The 17,973-nt window shown below is 38.2% G+C and overlaps 1 protein-coding gene across 4 annotated transcripts in view; it reads left to right on the top strand.

Moving 5' to 3' along the window:
* Positions 1-16,561, top strand: part of GLT1D1 (glycosyltransferase 1 domain containing 1) — a 45,566-nt gene extending 29,005 nt beyond the window's left edge. Inside the window, exons 12-14 of one of the 4 annotated variants that reach the window (XR_007380343.1) lie at positions 5,696-5,794; positions 7,182-7,294; positions 13,923-14,034. Coding sequence is in view for 3 of the 4 variants with exons in the window: in XM_048964150.1 (XP_048820107.1) it covers positions 5,696-5,794; positions 13,923-14,069 (246 nt within the window). In the remaining variant the exon portion in view is untranslated. Of the gene's footprint in view, positions 1-5,695; positions 5,795-6,545; positions 7,146-7,181; positions 7,295-13,922 lie in introns of those variants that run through there. The other 3 variants (XM_048964150.1, XM_048964152.1, XM_048964151.1) reach the window with 3 other exon arrangements.
* Positions 16,562-17,973: the final 1,412 nt, after the last annotated feature.

Here is a 17,973-nt window from a genome sequence, read left to right on the forward strand (position 1 = left end):
ATAACCAGATCTATTTCATATATAGAGTGGGACTAACTTAGTGCCAGATACTTACCAGAAAAAAAAAAAAAAAGTGTTCTTAAAAGGGAAGTTCTTTGGGCTGATGTTTTTTCACTCTCTTTTTTTTGGTGGCTGGTGAACGTTGGTTCATTATGATCTCAGAAAATCTCAGAAATTATTATATAATCTGTAGTAATGAATTACCTATTGCTGTTTCTAATGAGTAATCACATGTTGCATCTTCAGCATGCATCTTAAAGTTCATCAGATGTAAGAAGGGAGTGAGCACGCTACAAATTGTAAATGCTGGTTAGATGGCAAATTTCTTTCTCTATTCAAAAAAGAAGTTGCAGGGGTAGAAGAATGTGCTTCTTCACAGCAACAACGCTGTCTACATAAACAAAAAATACTACAAATAATGTATTTTCCAAGTCTATCAGCGTGGCTGATAAAAACATGTAGTAGTAGTTATGTAGTGTAGTACTTATGTTCAGTAGTTGAGATGAAATGAAGTGCTACCAACACAGTGCACAGCCCCCACCCAGTCCCTGACTCAGAGAAGTAAACTTAAGTACCTGTCACCTCCTCCAACCAGCTGCATGTTCCCTTCAGGAGCACTAAGAACAGCTGACCAAAAAAAAAATCAATCTGATTACTTCCTGAGAATGTCAGTGAGTTAAAGAGGAGGAAAAAAAAAGCAAAACAAAGACTGTTAAATGAGAAGGCATCTGCAACAGAAGTGCAAGTGTGCTTGGCATAGAACTGATGAGACTATGAGAATAGTTTTCCCATCACATGTGAGCAGTTTAAAGCTAAGGAAAGAGCCTTTCTCAGGATAGGGAGTGTACATACAACATCTTAGCAAATACTTGGTAACGTAAAGTGAAATGATAAGGCCAGTTTACTTCAGAAGTAAATGATGTAAAGGATGTTGAGCCTGCTTCATAGACTACTGATTTTCAGTCTCTTTTGAAGTGCAATTCCAACAAGTTTTGAATCTGATAAATCAACAAGGAAAGTTTTTATTTACACTCTTCCCTGAGTGGCTGAACTATTCAATTAACCCTTCAGGGCTATTAGATTGTCAAATATCACCTCTACTGGAAAGCTACTCTTAAGTTCCCACTGCACAATCAATGTTGATTAATTTATCACCAATTCAAGATGCAAATCTCTGTCCATTGGAAAAAAAAAAAGCAAAAAAAAAAAACACAACACTCATTTTTCTCACTGCAAATCTCTACACAGGCAGAAGAGTTGATCATTCCTACACTTCTGACTTTGCTGTTGTTGGTTTGCATCAGAAAAAAAACCCAACATCTTTTACAATGTAAAATTGGGAGGAAGCTCAAGCTATGTTGCCGTTTTAGAGTTGTTCCCATCACCTCTAAAAGCAAAATTGGTTTTTAGTTACTTCTTAAGAAACTACCTGAAGCTTGCCCACTCAGTACCTCAGACTTGCTTGAAGGATTCTTCTGAAGCAATAAAGATTTGGGTACTGTGCATCTGTTCACTACACAGTTGTAGAGTGGGATTTGATGACCTGCTTATAAATTACCCTGCTGTAAAAATCTCTCCCTCTCAGAGGAAGTGTCATTCTAATAAAGTGAAGTCTCTGCCCGAGATGGTCAGCAGTAGGAAGAGCCATCTGCTAAGATCTTGTTAAATTAACAAGGCAGAAAACGATGCATAAAAATCTTTCAGTCCTACGCTGGTTGTAACATCTTGCTTGAATTGGGAAATGCAGCTTTCATTCTCTTGAAAGCTCAAAATTGAACTAGATCATGAATTTGTAAACACTGAGCACACTCCTAGCTTGCTTTCAGTATGAGATAAGCATATAATAGATATATAACCATCTCAATTTCAAACCTGCCTTAGGTATGAAAGAACTAGAAACCATTGCTAATTACCTTGTCATTTACTACTGATGTATTGGTGATTTTGCTCTAACTGTCCTGTTTTCTGTCTGGCATTTGCAGCAGAGAAAACAATGTGGAAGCAAACATTTAGCATACATCCCAAACTCAGAAAGCTGAAGAGTTCTGCATGTTCCCATGCAAACACTACTGCTAGAAAATTTCATCTGTTTTTATACAGTTGGAAAGCAAAATGTTTTGAATCCACCCCATTTAATCATTTAATTCTTTTTTATGCTTTCAGTTATACTACAACTGTTCTAAAAATCATTAGATTGCCATGCATACTAGATTTACACATACACACATAAAAGCCAATTTAAAGAAAGTAAACATTGGAGTGAAAGATAGCCAGTCTGCTCTACCATAGGGCATAATTCATTCTTAAACATGTGAAGAGAAAGATCTTGCAGAGCACTGAAATTGAAGAGGGGCCATAGGTCAGGGGGGGAAGAAAATAAGGGTCAATCCAAAAGACAGAATTGAAAATAAAACCTGTATTTATATTGTTGCCCCACACTATTGGTTAGAAATGCTTACTGTGCAGCTTGATTCCTAAGCTTGAATCTCCATCCTGTACTCTTTTGAAATAGCATTAAAGCACATTTGCATTCAGGTTAATGTAACAAAACAGATGGCCAGTGGACTAACATGTTACTTCATGCTATTATTTGTGGAACCTGGGTCAGTAAATTATACATGTTCTCAACAATGCAAATGATTATTTTTACTGCTTAAAAATGGGCTAAGTATCTAAATTACACTCTAATCCACTTCATGCAGTAATTATTTACAGCACAACCCATTTGTTTAAGGCTAGCTAGTGCAAAGGCAGCCCCTCATCTTATGTATTTAGCCATCTGTTCTGTCTTTCAGTAGCTATAACTCACTGGTACCTATGTGTTTTGGGACCTGAAGTTTTCTGGTGTAGCAGTTACTGCCCTACAAGTGTTTGAGACAGAACAAATGTATTTCCCTTTACAGTACAGAAATTAGAGAAAGCTAAATACAGACTTAGTGACCAACTTCAGTGAGTTATCAACTAAGTAACGTTCAGAAACAAGTAAATGAACAGACCTTGTAAAGTTAAAGAATAAAAGCAAAAAATGTATTCTAGACTCCAGGCTGAGCTATAGCGATGCTATGCTGCCTTGTAAGGAGATCACAGCCCAGGACAGACCTGACTCAAGGCACCATATTTGTATTCAACCAGTGCAGGCACAGTTTCCACTACTCCCTGGGTTCAAATACAAACTCCTCTGCTTTGTAGGTAACTATCCTGGGGATAAGTGGCTGGTCTTGGGGTTTGTGTTTTGTCTGTTTTCTTCCTTTATCTTTAACGGGATTTCTCTTGAATGAACAATTGCTTGTTTGGAAAGTAGCCAGATCTGAAATACTCCTGTGGTTTTGTTTTATAAAGGGAGAGATGCAAAGAGGTGAGGAGAGGGCCTTAGGCAAGTGACAGTGAATGCCAACATGCTTCAAAACCATTATCAAGCTCTTGATTTTCAAGCGCAATATTTTTACTCCCTGTTCAACGAACATTTTTGAGTGATACCAACAACAGCCAGCACACAGAACACAAGGGCATTTCAGCCTGTCAGTGGGAATGGCTTAAAGTCTGCTGAATCAGAAAGAAGCTGATGCTTGTGTGGTAACCCCAAGTAAGGTCTGCAGTTGAGTAAATAAAGCCAAAAGCAATCCAAACCTGTCAGACACTGCACCTCCCATCTCCTGGGTGAAATTTGGCATTCAATAAACTTTGTTGTACTGATTACATACAGTAATTGTATACATTTCTAAAACCTATCTTTGGAAAACATACATATCTATTTTCTTTAACAGTAAGTCGGAGGAAACGACAAAATAATTTGTCTAAATTATGACAAAAATAATGACTAAAAACTGTATTTCTCCTCACCAAATAATTTTCAGTAAGAGGCAGTATCACAATAGACTGTTACATTCAGAAATCGGGTTTGTAGTTTTTAATACTCCCCATTTGTCTCATTAATCTATTTGTCTGAATCACCTCCAGTTGACACAGTTTCTGGTATGAAGCGTAGAACAGGTTATGTCATTAAGGGTTGTTATTATTTCTAGACCTCACTGCAGCAAAGCAGATGGCTGTGCCATAAGCACCGTTGAATTTCTATGTCCAGTGTAAATTCATCTGTAGAGGTGATTTAAGCACAGTTTCTCATGGATACTTTAAGCTATTAACACGTTCAGTAAGTTGCAGCATTCCTTCACTGTTCAAAACATAATTGGTTCTGTACAGTATCAGTCAAGGTATCAAGGTTTTTTTGCCTCCAGTTTTATCTGAACTATAAAAAAATAAAAAGCAAATGACATGTTCTCTTGTTTTGTTCCTTGGGGTTTTATTTTCCTGCTACACAGACTGAAGGAAGATTACTCCCCATCCGGGAGTGTAATAGCAGTAATTAAAACTGCATTCACTCAGAAGCGACAGGGAATCAGTATGGAACACGGAACAGATTAAAGATTTGGAGGAGTGAATTTCTCTCTCATTTAACACTGTGATACTTACTCAATATGAGTTTTTCTAGGTTTACAGTCGGTCAGTGTACCTCAAGATTTCCAAATTCATTGATAGCAATTGAAATTTCAGATAGGGTACGCATGAGTAACAGCGCTGAGTGGCCAGGTTTGCACACTGGGTACTTCAAAATCTAAGCCATATTTTTTGAAGTTGCCTGGCCTGAAGTCTCTTGGAAATGGTTTGCTGTCATTGAACAGATGCTGTGCTACATCTCTGCTCCTGATTCTGCAGGCAGCCTGAAGTGCTGCCATGTTGAAACTCCACGCTTCCCTAATAATGAATATACACACGTGAACATGCATGTATATAAGACATGAATTAATAAAGAAGCAAAAAAAAAAACCAAACAAGTGGTATAATCTAATTCTGCTACTTCTAATGAATTCCTTGATCAGTGAGGAATTGCGAACCAATAGCTTTGTAGGTAATATGTTTTGAAAGAGTGATGTGTTCTGAAAGCATAATCTTTTCTCCACTCTGCATGGTAGGTTCAGTTGGAAGCTCTGTGTCACTGCACGCCTTCCTGCATTCCCTGAATGCTCAGAGGACAAGCCTGGCTTTAATGACAGCGGCCAGCAAAAGCAGAGTTCCTTCAAAAGTCTTATATGACCAATAGGAATCAGAACTGAAGAAAGGAGCCAAGCGATTTCCACTGTCACCAATTCTGATGCCGCCCAAATCTTTCCAGTTCTGCACATGCTGTAGAAAGTCTGAGATAAAATGCATTTTATGGAACAAAAGAGCAAATACTTTATGTTGAAGAGAGCTGGCTTTTGGTGCTATAAACTAAATCTCTCTGTGTGTGATAATGGTGGGAGTTACAGTGACAACCTTTGGTCTGAACATTAATTTTATCCTCTTAAAGCCTTCCATATGTTGGGAACTTCCAGTAGGAAACAATCCACATATTTTGAGAAGGAAAGGAATAAAGGATAAAACAGCTATTAATTGACCTTCTGGATTGGTTGCTTTTGAAATTACAAGACTGATACAAAGTTACAAGATAATAAACTTGTAGGCTGATAGAAGTAGAAAATATTTGAGAGAAGTTACATAAAGGAGATCACCTTCGACATGATAACTTTCAGCTATAATGCTGAAGAAATGGGAAAGAACTTGAATTGCTTCTGCTTTTCATTTTAAAATTGTCATCAACATCTCAAAATAGCTGTATTCTAATAAACTATTATTTCCTTTCTCCATTTTCCACTAGGCAATGGACTTGGATATTCCAGTGCTTGCAAGGAACATTCCTGGAAATGCAGCAATAATAAAACATAAAGATACAGGACTGCTATTTTCAGATCCCCAGGTAACAAAACAATAAGAAAACTAATTTTCTTTCCCTTTCAAAAGTTAGGTTCGCTTTCTGTTACATGCTAATGTCTCTCCAGGAACTCAGCTTTTTCACTGAACAGTTTTCCTCAGATCCCTCTAAAACTCTAGGTGTTAAATCGCCTGACTGGAAGCTCTGCTGTTGCCTCACATTCACTTTGCAATTCGCTGAACTTTTACTAGGTGTCAGCCTTGCTGAATGTTTGTCTAGCCTGTGCTGCTTTAGAGCCTGCCAAATGAATGGGGCTCAGTTCTCATCAACTTAAGCACTTCAGTTTTGAAGGTTCCATAAGAAAGCCTTGGAATAAACGTTACGCATCTGTCGTCTTTCCTTTTGAGCACTAACTTAAATATGAACTTGTATTACACAACCCAGAGCTAACTGAAAGAAGTATGAGCCTGAAGTCTTAGATAATATATTATCTATAATGTCCAGCAGTAAGTGTTAATATAAAGCATTATTAAGTCAAAGATATTGCTTAGTCAGAAAATAATTAATGACTAAAATCTAGCAAAGTTTCAGAATAGAGTTTCTATGAAGAAAAGTTCCAGTGGGAAGAGAGAGGGTTTTTTTGGTGGGGTTTTTTTTTTTTTTTTTTTTTTTTGGTTTTTGGTTTTTTTGTTTTTCTGCATTGTGGCTTTGCTGTTATGTATTTATACAGATGTATAGAAAAAAAGTGTGTTTCAGACACAAGTTCCTGTACTCAGTTCATTCATTTTTCTTACAGAGTTCCTCTACAGAAGAAATACCAGAGAGGTTATGATAGCTACTTTGAAAGTCCCCATTCATAAATATTACACAGAGAATTCTTTTGGTTCTTTTTTTCCCTTTTCTAAGGACTAACATTAACATTTGGTTAAAGGAATATTTCTGCTTAGTTTAGTATACTTTCTTAAATCATTTCATGCTCCCATCATATGTAAACCATCATACAAAAAAAATCTCATATTTACTTTCCAAATTAGTTACGAACCTATTTTGCAAGAACTCACTCATTTTAGAATTTGAGACCCAAACCAATAATATAAACGTGGTAGCAGTTATGGAAGAAAGCATTAAAAAATGTTTATTATTCCATAAAACAGAATGCCCTAGATACTAACTATTAGCTAAATTTTTAGTGCTTTACCCAACTCAAGATCAAATACGGTTTACTGGAACAGTGTATCTGATAATTTTGTGAAGTACAAGATGTATGATATTAACCACTTTGTGGAGTGTGTGATTAATGTATCCTATTAAGTGGTGTTTCAGGCAGGTGAGTTCTGTTAGTTCCATTGTATTTAAAGACATGGAAACATTCATGCAGGTTATGTTTTTTTTCTTTTTTTCCTTTTTTTCCTGGAATATTCAATGTTTCCAGTGGTTTCTACAGCAAATTTTCTGGAATGTTTTTTGCTGGGGAAGCATGCTCTCTTCTTGAAATACCCTTTCAAAATGGGATGCTTTCAGGATAATGGAGGCTGAGATGTAAAGGTACTTGTAAAATTATTTATACATTTATTCCCTGCAAACAGCTCTTTGCCTTCCATACGCTTCTTCAAAACTTCAAGGATAAATCATCATGTTGAACATGCACAGAGATGGCTCTACTGATATTAATTCTGATTCATTCTGGTGTTTCCCTCTACATTCTGCTTGTATCTGGCATAGAATTCAGATACATTATTCATACCAGACCCAATTAGCTTCATCATACATTCTTGTATGAAGCTTCTTCTGTGATCTCAAAGCATCTTACGTTCCAAGTTTTATTTGGAATTCAAGATCAATTAAAATATGCTATATATTTCCTTAGTTAGAGAAAGGCTTAGTTTTAAGCACAGTAGTTCCAATGATATTTATGACTGGTTTCACTTCATTTTATAAAAGCCTGTTTATAATATTATTGGTGTCAAATAATGTGGAAAACATCAACGTTTGCTGATGGGCCAGAAGACTTTTTGTTTGCAGGATAACATTCTAATCCCACTGCGAAGTTGAAGAACTTTCTCCTTGCACAGACATGCACAAAATGCCAATCGTTTTCACTCATGGTTCTAAAGATAAAGTAACCATTTCATTTTGTAGCTTCTTCTCTCTCCAAACCATAATACAGGTTTAAAATCACTATTTACTGTCTATCAGAAGTCAAGAGCTACATTAGATCAAAAAATGTGATTCAGTCAGAACACTTTCAGTTTCAAAGCATTTCTCTTTGTTTTAATCTTGGAAATAAAAACAATGTCCACAGCACCTCAAATGTTGCCTTTAAAGATTCAGCGTGACAACAGAGATGGAAAAACGTTCTCTTTTTTGTTATTCTGATTACTCTGACACCTTCGATATCTGGTAGAATATCCTTCTACAACTTCAGTGACATTAGTCTTCCTTGTTCTTACTTTAGTTCTATCAGAAACAAATCCACCAAATCTGTTTGGAAACTGTCAGCTTTCCTAAGTATTTGCCATGTTCTTCCTGGTAATTATAGCTACTCTCATAGACAGCAGTTAAAGAAACTTGCTCTTCCACAAGAAATTCCTTTCATACTTTCATTTCCTTTTCAATACATTCATTTGTTCTTAAGAAAACAGGGACAATGAGGAAAAAACAAAACACCAAAACAACTAGGAACACGTAAAACTCAGTTTGCTCCCCCTTTTCCCCATCCTGATGTCCATATGTCCTCTTATCTCCATCTCTGGGGCAATTTGTTAAACTGCTCTGTCCTCCCTTCTCCTGCAGCTTCCCTTTTCAGACTGCACTGGAAAAAATAGGTTTTATTTACATACACAAGAACTGTCTCTCTTCAGCTGCTCAACTCTACCCATTCCTCCATGAAGAAAAAAGGGTTCTTGAAGTAGAGGCTTTGTCATCTCAGGAGGGGGGTGCCAAATCTCAACTTCATCATACTCAAATTCCTAGACTATTTCATTCTTCTGTCCTTTTGTCTCTGTCCTGCAAATTTAAGTGTTTATTTCATCTCACACAGAGACAGGCCTTTACAGACACTGCCATGTCTGTTTTGTCACGCAGCCTTGTCCTTTAATCACAGGATGAAAGGTTGGTCTAAAGGGATACACTACAAACTGTCAAAATCTGTGCTCAGCAAAGTCAAACAAAAGAAGGTAAAATGCTGCTCTGCACACAAAACCCACTCTTCTCTTTTAGCCCAAAGCTAAAAACAGACCTCAATCCAGAAACAAACAAACAAGAAAACCCCACAACCATGTAGGATACTCAAAGTGGTTAGTAGATGTGAATGGCTGCAGTCCTTCACACTGTGATTGACTTGCAGTGTGTTACACTTCAAAGAAACTGGTTTAAATGGATTGGGGAAAGATTAGTATTGTGTCCATGGCTGGGAAAATCTGTCCCTATCTTGAAGAACCTGGGCCACCAAAGACTTAAGAAAAAAGGTTGAAGAAATATTCAGTGCTTACGTTCAGCAGATTCTCTTTCCTTGTGATGTATGTATAGGTCAGGATTATAAAACATTGCTTAATTTCAAGTTGTTACTGATCTGGGTAGGAGAGGCTTCACAATGTGGTTAGTTTAAAAGTCACTGTGTCTGGTCTGTGGGCTGCTCTATCCACTGAAAGCTGAATTAGAGGGATATACACTGATTCTTATACAATGGACATCACTTTCAATTGTGATCATTTGGTATTCTTCATTTATACTTGGGAAGTGAACTTTCACATCTTATATGCAAGTAGAAATATTTTGGGCTGACTTGTAGTCACCATTAACTATTTGCATATATGCTGAGGCTTCGTGTCTGAATATAAAGTCTTGCCAGTCACTGAAGATAATATGGAGATGGAAATAGCAGTTAAACTAAAGGTGAAAGCTATGAAACATTTTGTCCTTGATACTACATCATCTGCACACCTTACTTTTAAATCATGGCTTGATCCAGCCATTACTTGAATTTGCAAGTTTATGGAATATTTGACACTGAGTTAATGGGATCTGAAAGAAAAAATGATAAGGAAGAGAGAACAGCCAGCTACTTTGGGGCAATAAATAATGCAAAACCACATTAAATGAGAAAACACAAAGAATTATTCTGCACCCTAAGGTTCAAAATTATATGTCCAGCATCTGTGAAAACTTACCAAAGGAGCCAAATAAACAGAAGTAGGTAAACAAACTTCAAAGCCAGAAAGAGAGGAGCCAAACACTAACTGAGTTTGAGTGCATGCAGGACCTGGAAGGAACTACTGTTAGCAGAGAAAACTTTTGAAGTTGCGAGAGGGAAATACAGCTCAGCTGGCTACTGGCAGCAACACACTGAGTGCACATGGCTTTCCTCTGCCAAACATGGGTCAGTGCCATTCCTACCAGGACATCAAGCCAGAACATAGCTGAAGTTTTTAAGCCCTTTGAACCTTGGTACTGAATAGTTTAATTTGTGACGGTGTGCAGTGCCAGCAATTACTGCTTACGCTCCCTCAGCAATACTGACCTGTTGCTCTATGAAATACACAGACATGCCAGGTAACTTCTCGGCTTTGCCTGCCATAAGGTAGATCTGTCACTATTCTGAGTTTACATACAGCTGGCATTTACCTTCCCTGGGGTGATTCTCTGATGTTTAAGAATCATGTTCTTTTATCTGCTGAAGCTGATACAAAATGGTTTAATTGCAGACTTACTTTCATTCTATAAATAATAAATAAACCACACATTTTACTTTCATCACCATAGCATCAGTATGATTCCTGTAGTAATTGAAAGAACATTCATTTTCTTTTCTCAGTTCATTTTCTAGCTTTGTTTTTTAGATAGATACTGGTATTTCTGGGCTTCTGCAAAAAAAAATCTCACTGAACTTTGTTTAGGTATTAGATAAGTTGGTATTGTCTTTAAAAATGATTGGCCAGTTTACCAGGAGAAAAACATAACATGAATATCACTGCTGAAAAATGCCTGTGAAGCATTACTCATAAAGAAGACCGTAATACAGTGAAAAGCAGAGCAGCAAGGTCACAGACTGCAGCAAGTGAGGATCTACTCAAATGCAACAGCTGCAGGCACAGAAATAAAATTAAACAAACAAATCTGCTTACCTTCAGAAAGCCTTAGGAATGCAAGGATCTCCACTGAGATGCCTTTACCTGGGCTGCCAACCCTTAAATGAGGTCTGGGAAGGGGGTGGATCCTGGCTCTACTCCTTCCAATCACACAGGTGCATTGCACTGCATACACCTGAGCTTCCTTGGGTTGGCCCTGCCTTCCCACCAGCTGCTCCATCACTACTTCAGGTCATGTGTCAGCATTTCCATTACACAGCACATGTAATATACTTCTGGATATACATAAGATGATCTTCCCCCTATTTTGTTTATGGCTAACTGCTGAATTTACACTGTGTTTTCCTGTGACATCTACAGTAATTTTACTCCTATATGCAAACAAAGGGTTTATTAGATATCTTGTTATCCCTCAAGCATTAAGTTAGTGTATGTATCACCTCTCTCATGGTAGCCTTAGAAGTGTGTATCACCATGTTTGATAATGGAAAAGTAACATGAATTTTGTTCCTCCTTCACCAAACGTGAAACATACTTCACATCTACAATAAAATAATAGTGCACAAATGTTCATGTGAATATCAATTGCACAAATACAGCATAACTGCTGATTAAGGCATGGTACCATGCCTTAAGTAGTTCACACATCATAGGCTTTTCCAATTAAAGAAAGGGTGACACCTGAAAAATGAAGTTAATGCTGACCTGAGCTCAGTAGCCAAAACTGAAAACAAGCTAAGCCAGATGCTTTGGGAATATGAGGCAAAACCTAGATAAGTCATAGCAAATCTTCCCATTGGCTTCCAGTCAGAGAACGCCTAGCTGATGGTCGCATTTGAGTAGCAGAAGTAGGGATAAAGCTGAGAAATCCTCATTCCCAGCCTCCCAGTATTTTTCCATTTGTGGTTACTCTCTATTGCAGCTTCTCAACTTTCATGCTTTGGACTCAGTTTGTCATTTTTCTTGAAATTATCGCCAGCTCTTAGTATTGTAACTGTGAATAAGGATCTCATTTCTTCTATCATTTACATGTTTCCAAGTTTTTGTCCTCTATAGCCACGTTTTAAAAGAATGCTAATAGGACTACCTGTCAAGAAATATTACATTACTGCTTCTGTTCTTAGGTAATTTACATAAATTATTTTTAAACATTACTTTAAATAAAATCCTCCACAGGAGCATAAAATTAAAGTTGGAATGTAGTTCAGTGTGAAGAGTATTTATTACCATGATTATACAGGCAATTGGATGAAACCAGCATAAGTCACGTAAGACTTTCCCACCTTCCCTGTTCTGTATTCTTGGCAGATATGGAGGAAGGAAAAGAACAAATCTCCAGAGTTGGAGTCCTTGGTTGTATCTGCAGTGTCGGATAGATGTGGCCTCAGGTTACTCACTAGACCAGACCTACTTATCAGAAAACACCTGAGTGCAGGGTAGTTTTGGATGGAAAACAGGCTGGACGAAGCATGTATGTGGCCATCAGGGCTATTCCAGAGGCAGTGGTAGGGAAGGCAGTAGAGAGCCTGAAGTTTGGCTGGAGTCCTGCAAATGCAGGGAGGAGAGCACGTGGTGTGCTGGGCACAGGTGAAGTGTGTGTGGGGAGAAATGTGCTGAGATCTCTGGGCAGGGAGAGTAGGTTTTGCATCCATTAGCCATGCAAGCTAAAAAGCATCTGTGCAAAGATTACAGCCTGGTGCTGATTTTACTGTTAAATTTGAGGTTATTGTTAAAATTCATATGTGAAAGTAATCTGTCTAGTATCTACAGTTAGTTACACATCTTTCCAACAGAACCAACCTGTGCACCTCTTGTTTAAATTTCATGTCAGAGCTGTATAGATTGATAGTTTGTCTTGTCAGTGAGAATCAGGGCAGTGATTATAACATGTTTGATGTGATTTCATGTACCACTGTCTCCCACGGGTCCCACTATAGTTATGTATTATGGATAGCCATAACTTGCATTACAGCAACAGCATCGATTCTGTGGTAGCCAAATATTTTATATCTAAATATTTGTTTAAATACATTGGGCACCTAGGTTTCCAAGTATAGTTTACTAGTTCACCTAGTGTAGATATAAATGCTGGGCTTATTTGTGATATTTCCTTTTACTGCTGACAGTTTGTATGAACTGTATCTCCTTCTCCCATCCCTTCTTGTCCCCCTTGTCTTTATACACTTATCTGCACTATCAATTATGTACCAGTGTAGGATCTTAATTTTCCTCTGGCACAATAGCTATCTTCATTTCTGAGCTGAACCAAGACAATATTCTGCAAAGATCAGAGCCCATTTGCAATCAAGCTGAAGTATCAGAAGTTGTCTCTCGATAGAATATTAGACCAGCTGCTCAGATTAGTTCAGACATCAAATCTCCTTTCACACACCTGAAGTTCACAAATTCTCTTTCTTCCCTAGAAGTAAATTAGAGTGGCAGATGAGCAGAAAAAGGAATTGTTATAATCTGCCAGTTCTAGTATTTTGCCAAATATAGGAAAGTTGTACACAGCTTTTTTTTGTAGAGCATGTTGAGCTTACACTGGATCTACAACTGTCCATCTGCAACACCTCTGTAAGAGCTTGTTGCCACATGCCTGCTCTTACATTCATACTGTCACAGTCTTTATGTAGTGAGTTTTCCAGTCTCACTACAAAATTAACTAATGATGTTACAATAGCAATGAAGTTTAAGATCAGATACTCTGATGCCAGCTGTGCTCCACGCAAGGGAGCAGGTGAATGTTTAATTAATTTATAGCTGGCCTGGCTTCGTAACACTTGTGTAAGCAAATGCTTTTTGTGGCATTAAATTTTGCTGTATGTGTATTTGTCTTAACGCTCCTGGGATTTATCTTTGGTTTTAAATGACTTGGTGGGCTGAATAAAAGATATAATTATTTATTAATCATTGTTTATAAATAAACTATGATATCTGACCTTGAAAAAAATGACTTTAAGCAGCTTCCAATATTGGCACACAGATGAAGAGTTTTACTGTAGCTAAGATACAGGCACGGGTTATTTCAGTATCGTAAGAACTTCAAGGAACTTTTAATTTATTATTTTCTTTATCTTTTTTAGGAGTTTGTTGTGCTGTCCAAGCGTTTGATGGATGACCCCATTATGAAAAGAGAAATTGTAACAAGGGCCAAAGACTACGTGAAGAAATATCACTCATGGGAATGTGAGAGAAAAGCCTATCAGAATCTTGTCCTAAGACTCCGGTGAACTGCCAGACCCAGCAGTCTGTGTAGAGCACTTTCATGATGGAAATGTAATTAGATTTGGGTTTCTCTGGGTTTCTTTTTGGAAGAGATAGTAAGATATGCATTATTATTCTATTCAAATGCAGCAACATCACAGGAGTTGCCTGCTACTTCAAACTATCAAATTTATCTAATTCAGCACACTGTCTCTAGTGTACCAATTCATCACAGACCAGTATCAGTTTGTAAGATCACATAGAAGAAATATATTCCTTGAACAGACACATATTTTTTGTGTAAAGTCCTCAGAAGGAGGATGATTTCTTGTATACAGTGCAGCACTTCACCACCAAGAGCTTATGTTAGATGTTGTGATCTTGTTGCATCCTAACAAAATGCAGTATAGAATCATTGAAGCATAGAATGGCTTGGGTTGGAAGGGAACATAAAGACCATCCAGTTCCAACCCCCTGCTGTGGGTAGGGTTGCCAACGACCAGATGAGGCTTCCAGGTCCCCATCCAACCTGGTCCTGGACACTACCAGGGATGAGACATCCCCAGCTTCTCTGGTCAGCCTGTACCAGTTCACCAATTTCCTCATAAGAAATCTCCACCTAATATCTTATCTAAGCCTCCCTTCTTTTAGTTTAAAGTCATTCCTCCAGAAGCAGTTTTTCTTTCCACTTATACCAATCTGAATATGGTTGGGTACGTGTGACATGCACAATTCAAGTACATAAAGCCATGACTAAATATACAGAGTACAAGATTATTAAGATGAAAGCTTCCTTCAGACTAAAAGACAGATGTATCTATTGATATAGTTATCAATGTATACATCAATTAGCAGTGTTGATGCTTAGGGAAAACAAAAAATATAGGAAATGTTTTTTACTGCCCTACAGGCACCTGGATTCCTTTCAGCTAAGCTGGTATGGCTGAACAGTCACATGTCTGCATTTTCTCTTGAGTCCTGATTGTAACCATGTGGGTTGGCACAGCACCCAAGGGCCATACATGGTTTCTCATTCCAGAATTGCATGGTACTGCCCTCGGCAGCAAGATGTGCTCGCAGGCAGAGATGCTTTGTTACATAAACTACCTCTTAATTTGCCAGTTACTTTGGTACCTTGGTTATTTATCTATTTGCTAAAAGATTTATGAGAGCTATAAAAAGGAATGAAGGGGGGAACAAAAAGTATTTTTCAGTTTACCATGTATTTTGGAACTGTTCATTCTCATTTGTGGTTCTCAGGATATATTTTAACGTACTGCAGTAGGCTATTTTAAAAGGAGACTTATCTATACTTGAAGTCCATGCTAATCATTTTGGCTAGCACAGTGATTATGGACATATCTTTGATTCCATAACTGGTCATCAAAGAACAAAGAACATCAAATAGAAGAAAGAGTGTCATACTTTCAATTCTTACTGACAAACTGTATGCTTTGTACAGATTTGATCCCGTCCCCTTGACTGTGAATTTTCTATTGATTTGAATGGCTATTCTGTCTGACTTTTCTTTGTAATAATGGAGTTCTGTCTTTTAAGCTTTCCTCTGTATTTTGAATGTTTTGCAACCACTGGGAGAGTAAACAAAAAAGGAATTTGAATGTTCTGTGTTGACTTCTCTAAAACATTTTGCCCTTTCGCTTGTAATGCGCTCAGCATTGCCTTCGATAACGTGGGACATCACAATCCCCAAGGGCAAAAGCAGCCTAATCTCAAATCAGAGAATAGCTACACACCCTTTTAAGCACATTTCTCTGAAATCTTTCTTGTGCCCTTTGACATACTGGGATGTGAGCGCGCCTGCACTAATTCTCAGCTTAGAATGCATCTACCACTGAACAGCTTCTCATTCTGCCTCTGCATCTTACTTTGGACCTCTCTGTTAGCAGGATTAGCAGGGCCTCTTGTAGATTTGCAGTCTGTCTTTTAGGCACAGCAAGCTCTGTGTTAAGGGAGGAACCCCTCTGACACTGATTTCAGCATGATGAATGTGGTAGGGGACACTGATAGACAATAGCAATAAATGGTCTTTTTAATCTAACTGAGCATACTGCAGGCTGTGCTGGTCCTCCTAAAACACCTCACGTTTCCTCTGCCCATGTGTCTCTGATACTCCACTTATTTGGCATTAATCCATTGGCCTTCCCCACTCCTGTGGCATCTATCATCTCCTGAGAAATACAGATTATTAACAAATAAACAAATACGTAACGTGCGATAGAAATTAGCTATACTTCAAAGCACTGAGCTAATGGTAATAAATGATTGGAAACAGTCACAATTAGAAAGCTTTTCCCAAAGTGTAGAATGTTTATCAGCAAGCTTCAAGGAACTAAATAGATTGAACTGGAATTTGTGTTATTTCCAGCAAAACAAAACATGTGCAAGTGAGAAATTCTGCTATACCCTCAGAATGTAATTAACATATGATTTTTCAGGCTGTATTTAATCTATAAATATGAAAAGTGCATCTGGGAAATAGCGTGCTCATTTGCATGTGATAACCATACCAGAAGCACAAACAAACCCTCTGCAATATATGCATTAAAAAAAAAAAAAGGAAGAAAACCAAAACAGTGGTGAGCTCAGCCCTCAGGACTGCTTTACAGCCATCAGACAAAGCAGCACTCATCAATCAAGGGCACTCAGCTTCGATATCATTTATCACATGGGCTTGTGTTCTGCAACATGAAGCCTGTCTAGTGAGGCTAAAAGGTTGGGGCAACAACTGCTAGGGAATTTCATCACAATAAATTACCATTGAATTTATGTTCTAAATTTCATCCAGTCTTATATTCCAGGCCCATAAATATTCAGCGAATCTTGTAAGTCCTCGTAAAGAAAATATTAGACCCTGTGCAGGCAATTTTAGGTATAATTATCTTTCATATGACTTCACTCAAATGATTTTACAGTTCTGAATAATCCTTTTGTTGTCCTGCAGCCCTAATTACAGTATTTATCTTCCCCTTTTGAAGCCCCATTTCTTATCCAAGCAGCTTTTCAAGCAAGGCACACCTCACTGGGGTACAGACACAGAGCCAAAATAGCACAGGTCCTGTTTACAGGGAAAACATAATGCATTGTGCATTTAGCCCCATGGCTAATTCTGCATTTCAGGACCTTGAAATGTACTGTTAATTAATCCAATTACATGTGTTCTATTTTGCAATTCATTCTGTCATTGAATCCCCAGGAACGGGATGAAAGCTGTGGACCTGTACAATGGGTACTACTGTGCCATTCCTTGGTAAGATTGCTCCAGGAGTGGAGACAATTTGGTACTGTGCGGCGAAGCCCAGTTAGAGCCTGCATTGTGAAATGACAGCTTCCCAAATGAACATTTCATCGTAATGAGCCCTACAGCACACCTGTTGGAGCTTTTAGGCTTCATTGCTGCGTTCCTATTTTATCCTCAGCCAGGTTAGGCCCAAAGAGTGATGTTTCCAAGTTGACTTTTTTCTGCTTTCTGCTTTGACATTGGATTAACCCAGCCAGGATAATGCAGTTCCCAGCTCTGCTGTGGTGGCTCTGCTGTTCCCCTTCCTGCCCCGCTCTGACTCTCACTGAAGGAAGCAAAGGGAACTTTCTCTTTCTTCCCATAGCAAACAGAATGTGCCAGCTCTTATCCTTCGCCAATGTTGCAATCAACAGCTGGCTCTGAGCGCCAGCCTCTGGAAAACAGATCATGCTGATCTGAACTCTTAGCGGTTAGCAGAGCGCCATGGAAGTGGGCTGTGCCACCTGGCTGGGGGGAAGTGGGGAAAGGCTTTTGATACAGATCTCTAAGATGTTAAAGATAACAAGTCAAGCTCCTCTTTGGCCTCATTACAGCTCATTTTAGTAGTCATGAATCAGACAAAAAGCAGCACTCTCAAGGAGCAGGAGTATGAATATGGCTATGACATTCTT

The sequence above is a fragment of the Lagopus muta genome, chromosome 17 (genome assembly GCF_023343835.1).
Source record: "Lagopus muta isolate bLagMut1 chromosome 17, bLagMut1 primary, whole genome shotgun sequence".
Classification (NCBI taxonomy): Eukaryota; Metazoa; Chordata; class Aves; order Galliformes; family Phasianidae; genus Lagopus; species Lagopus muta.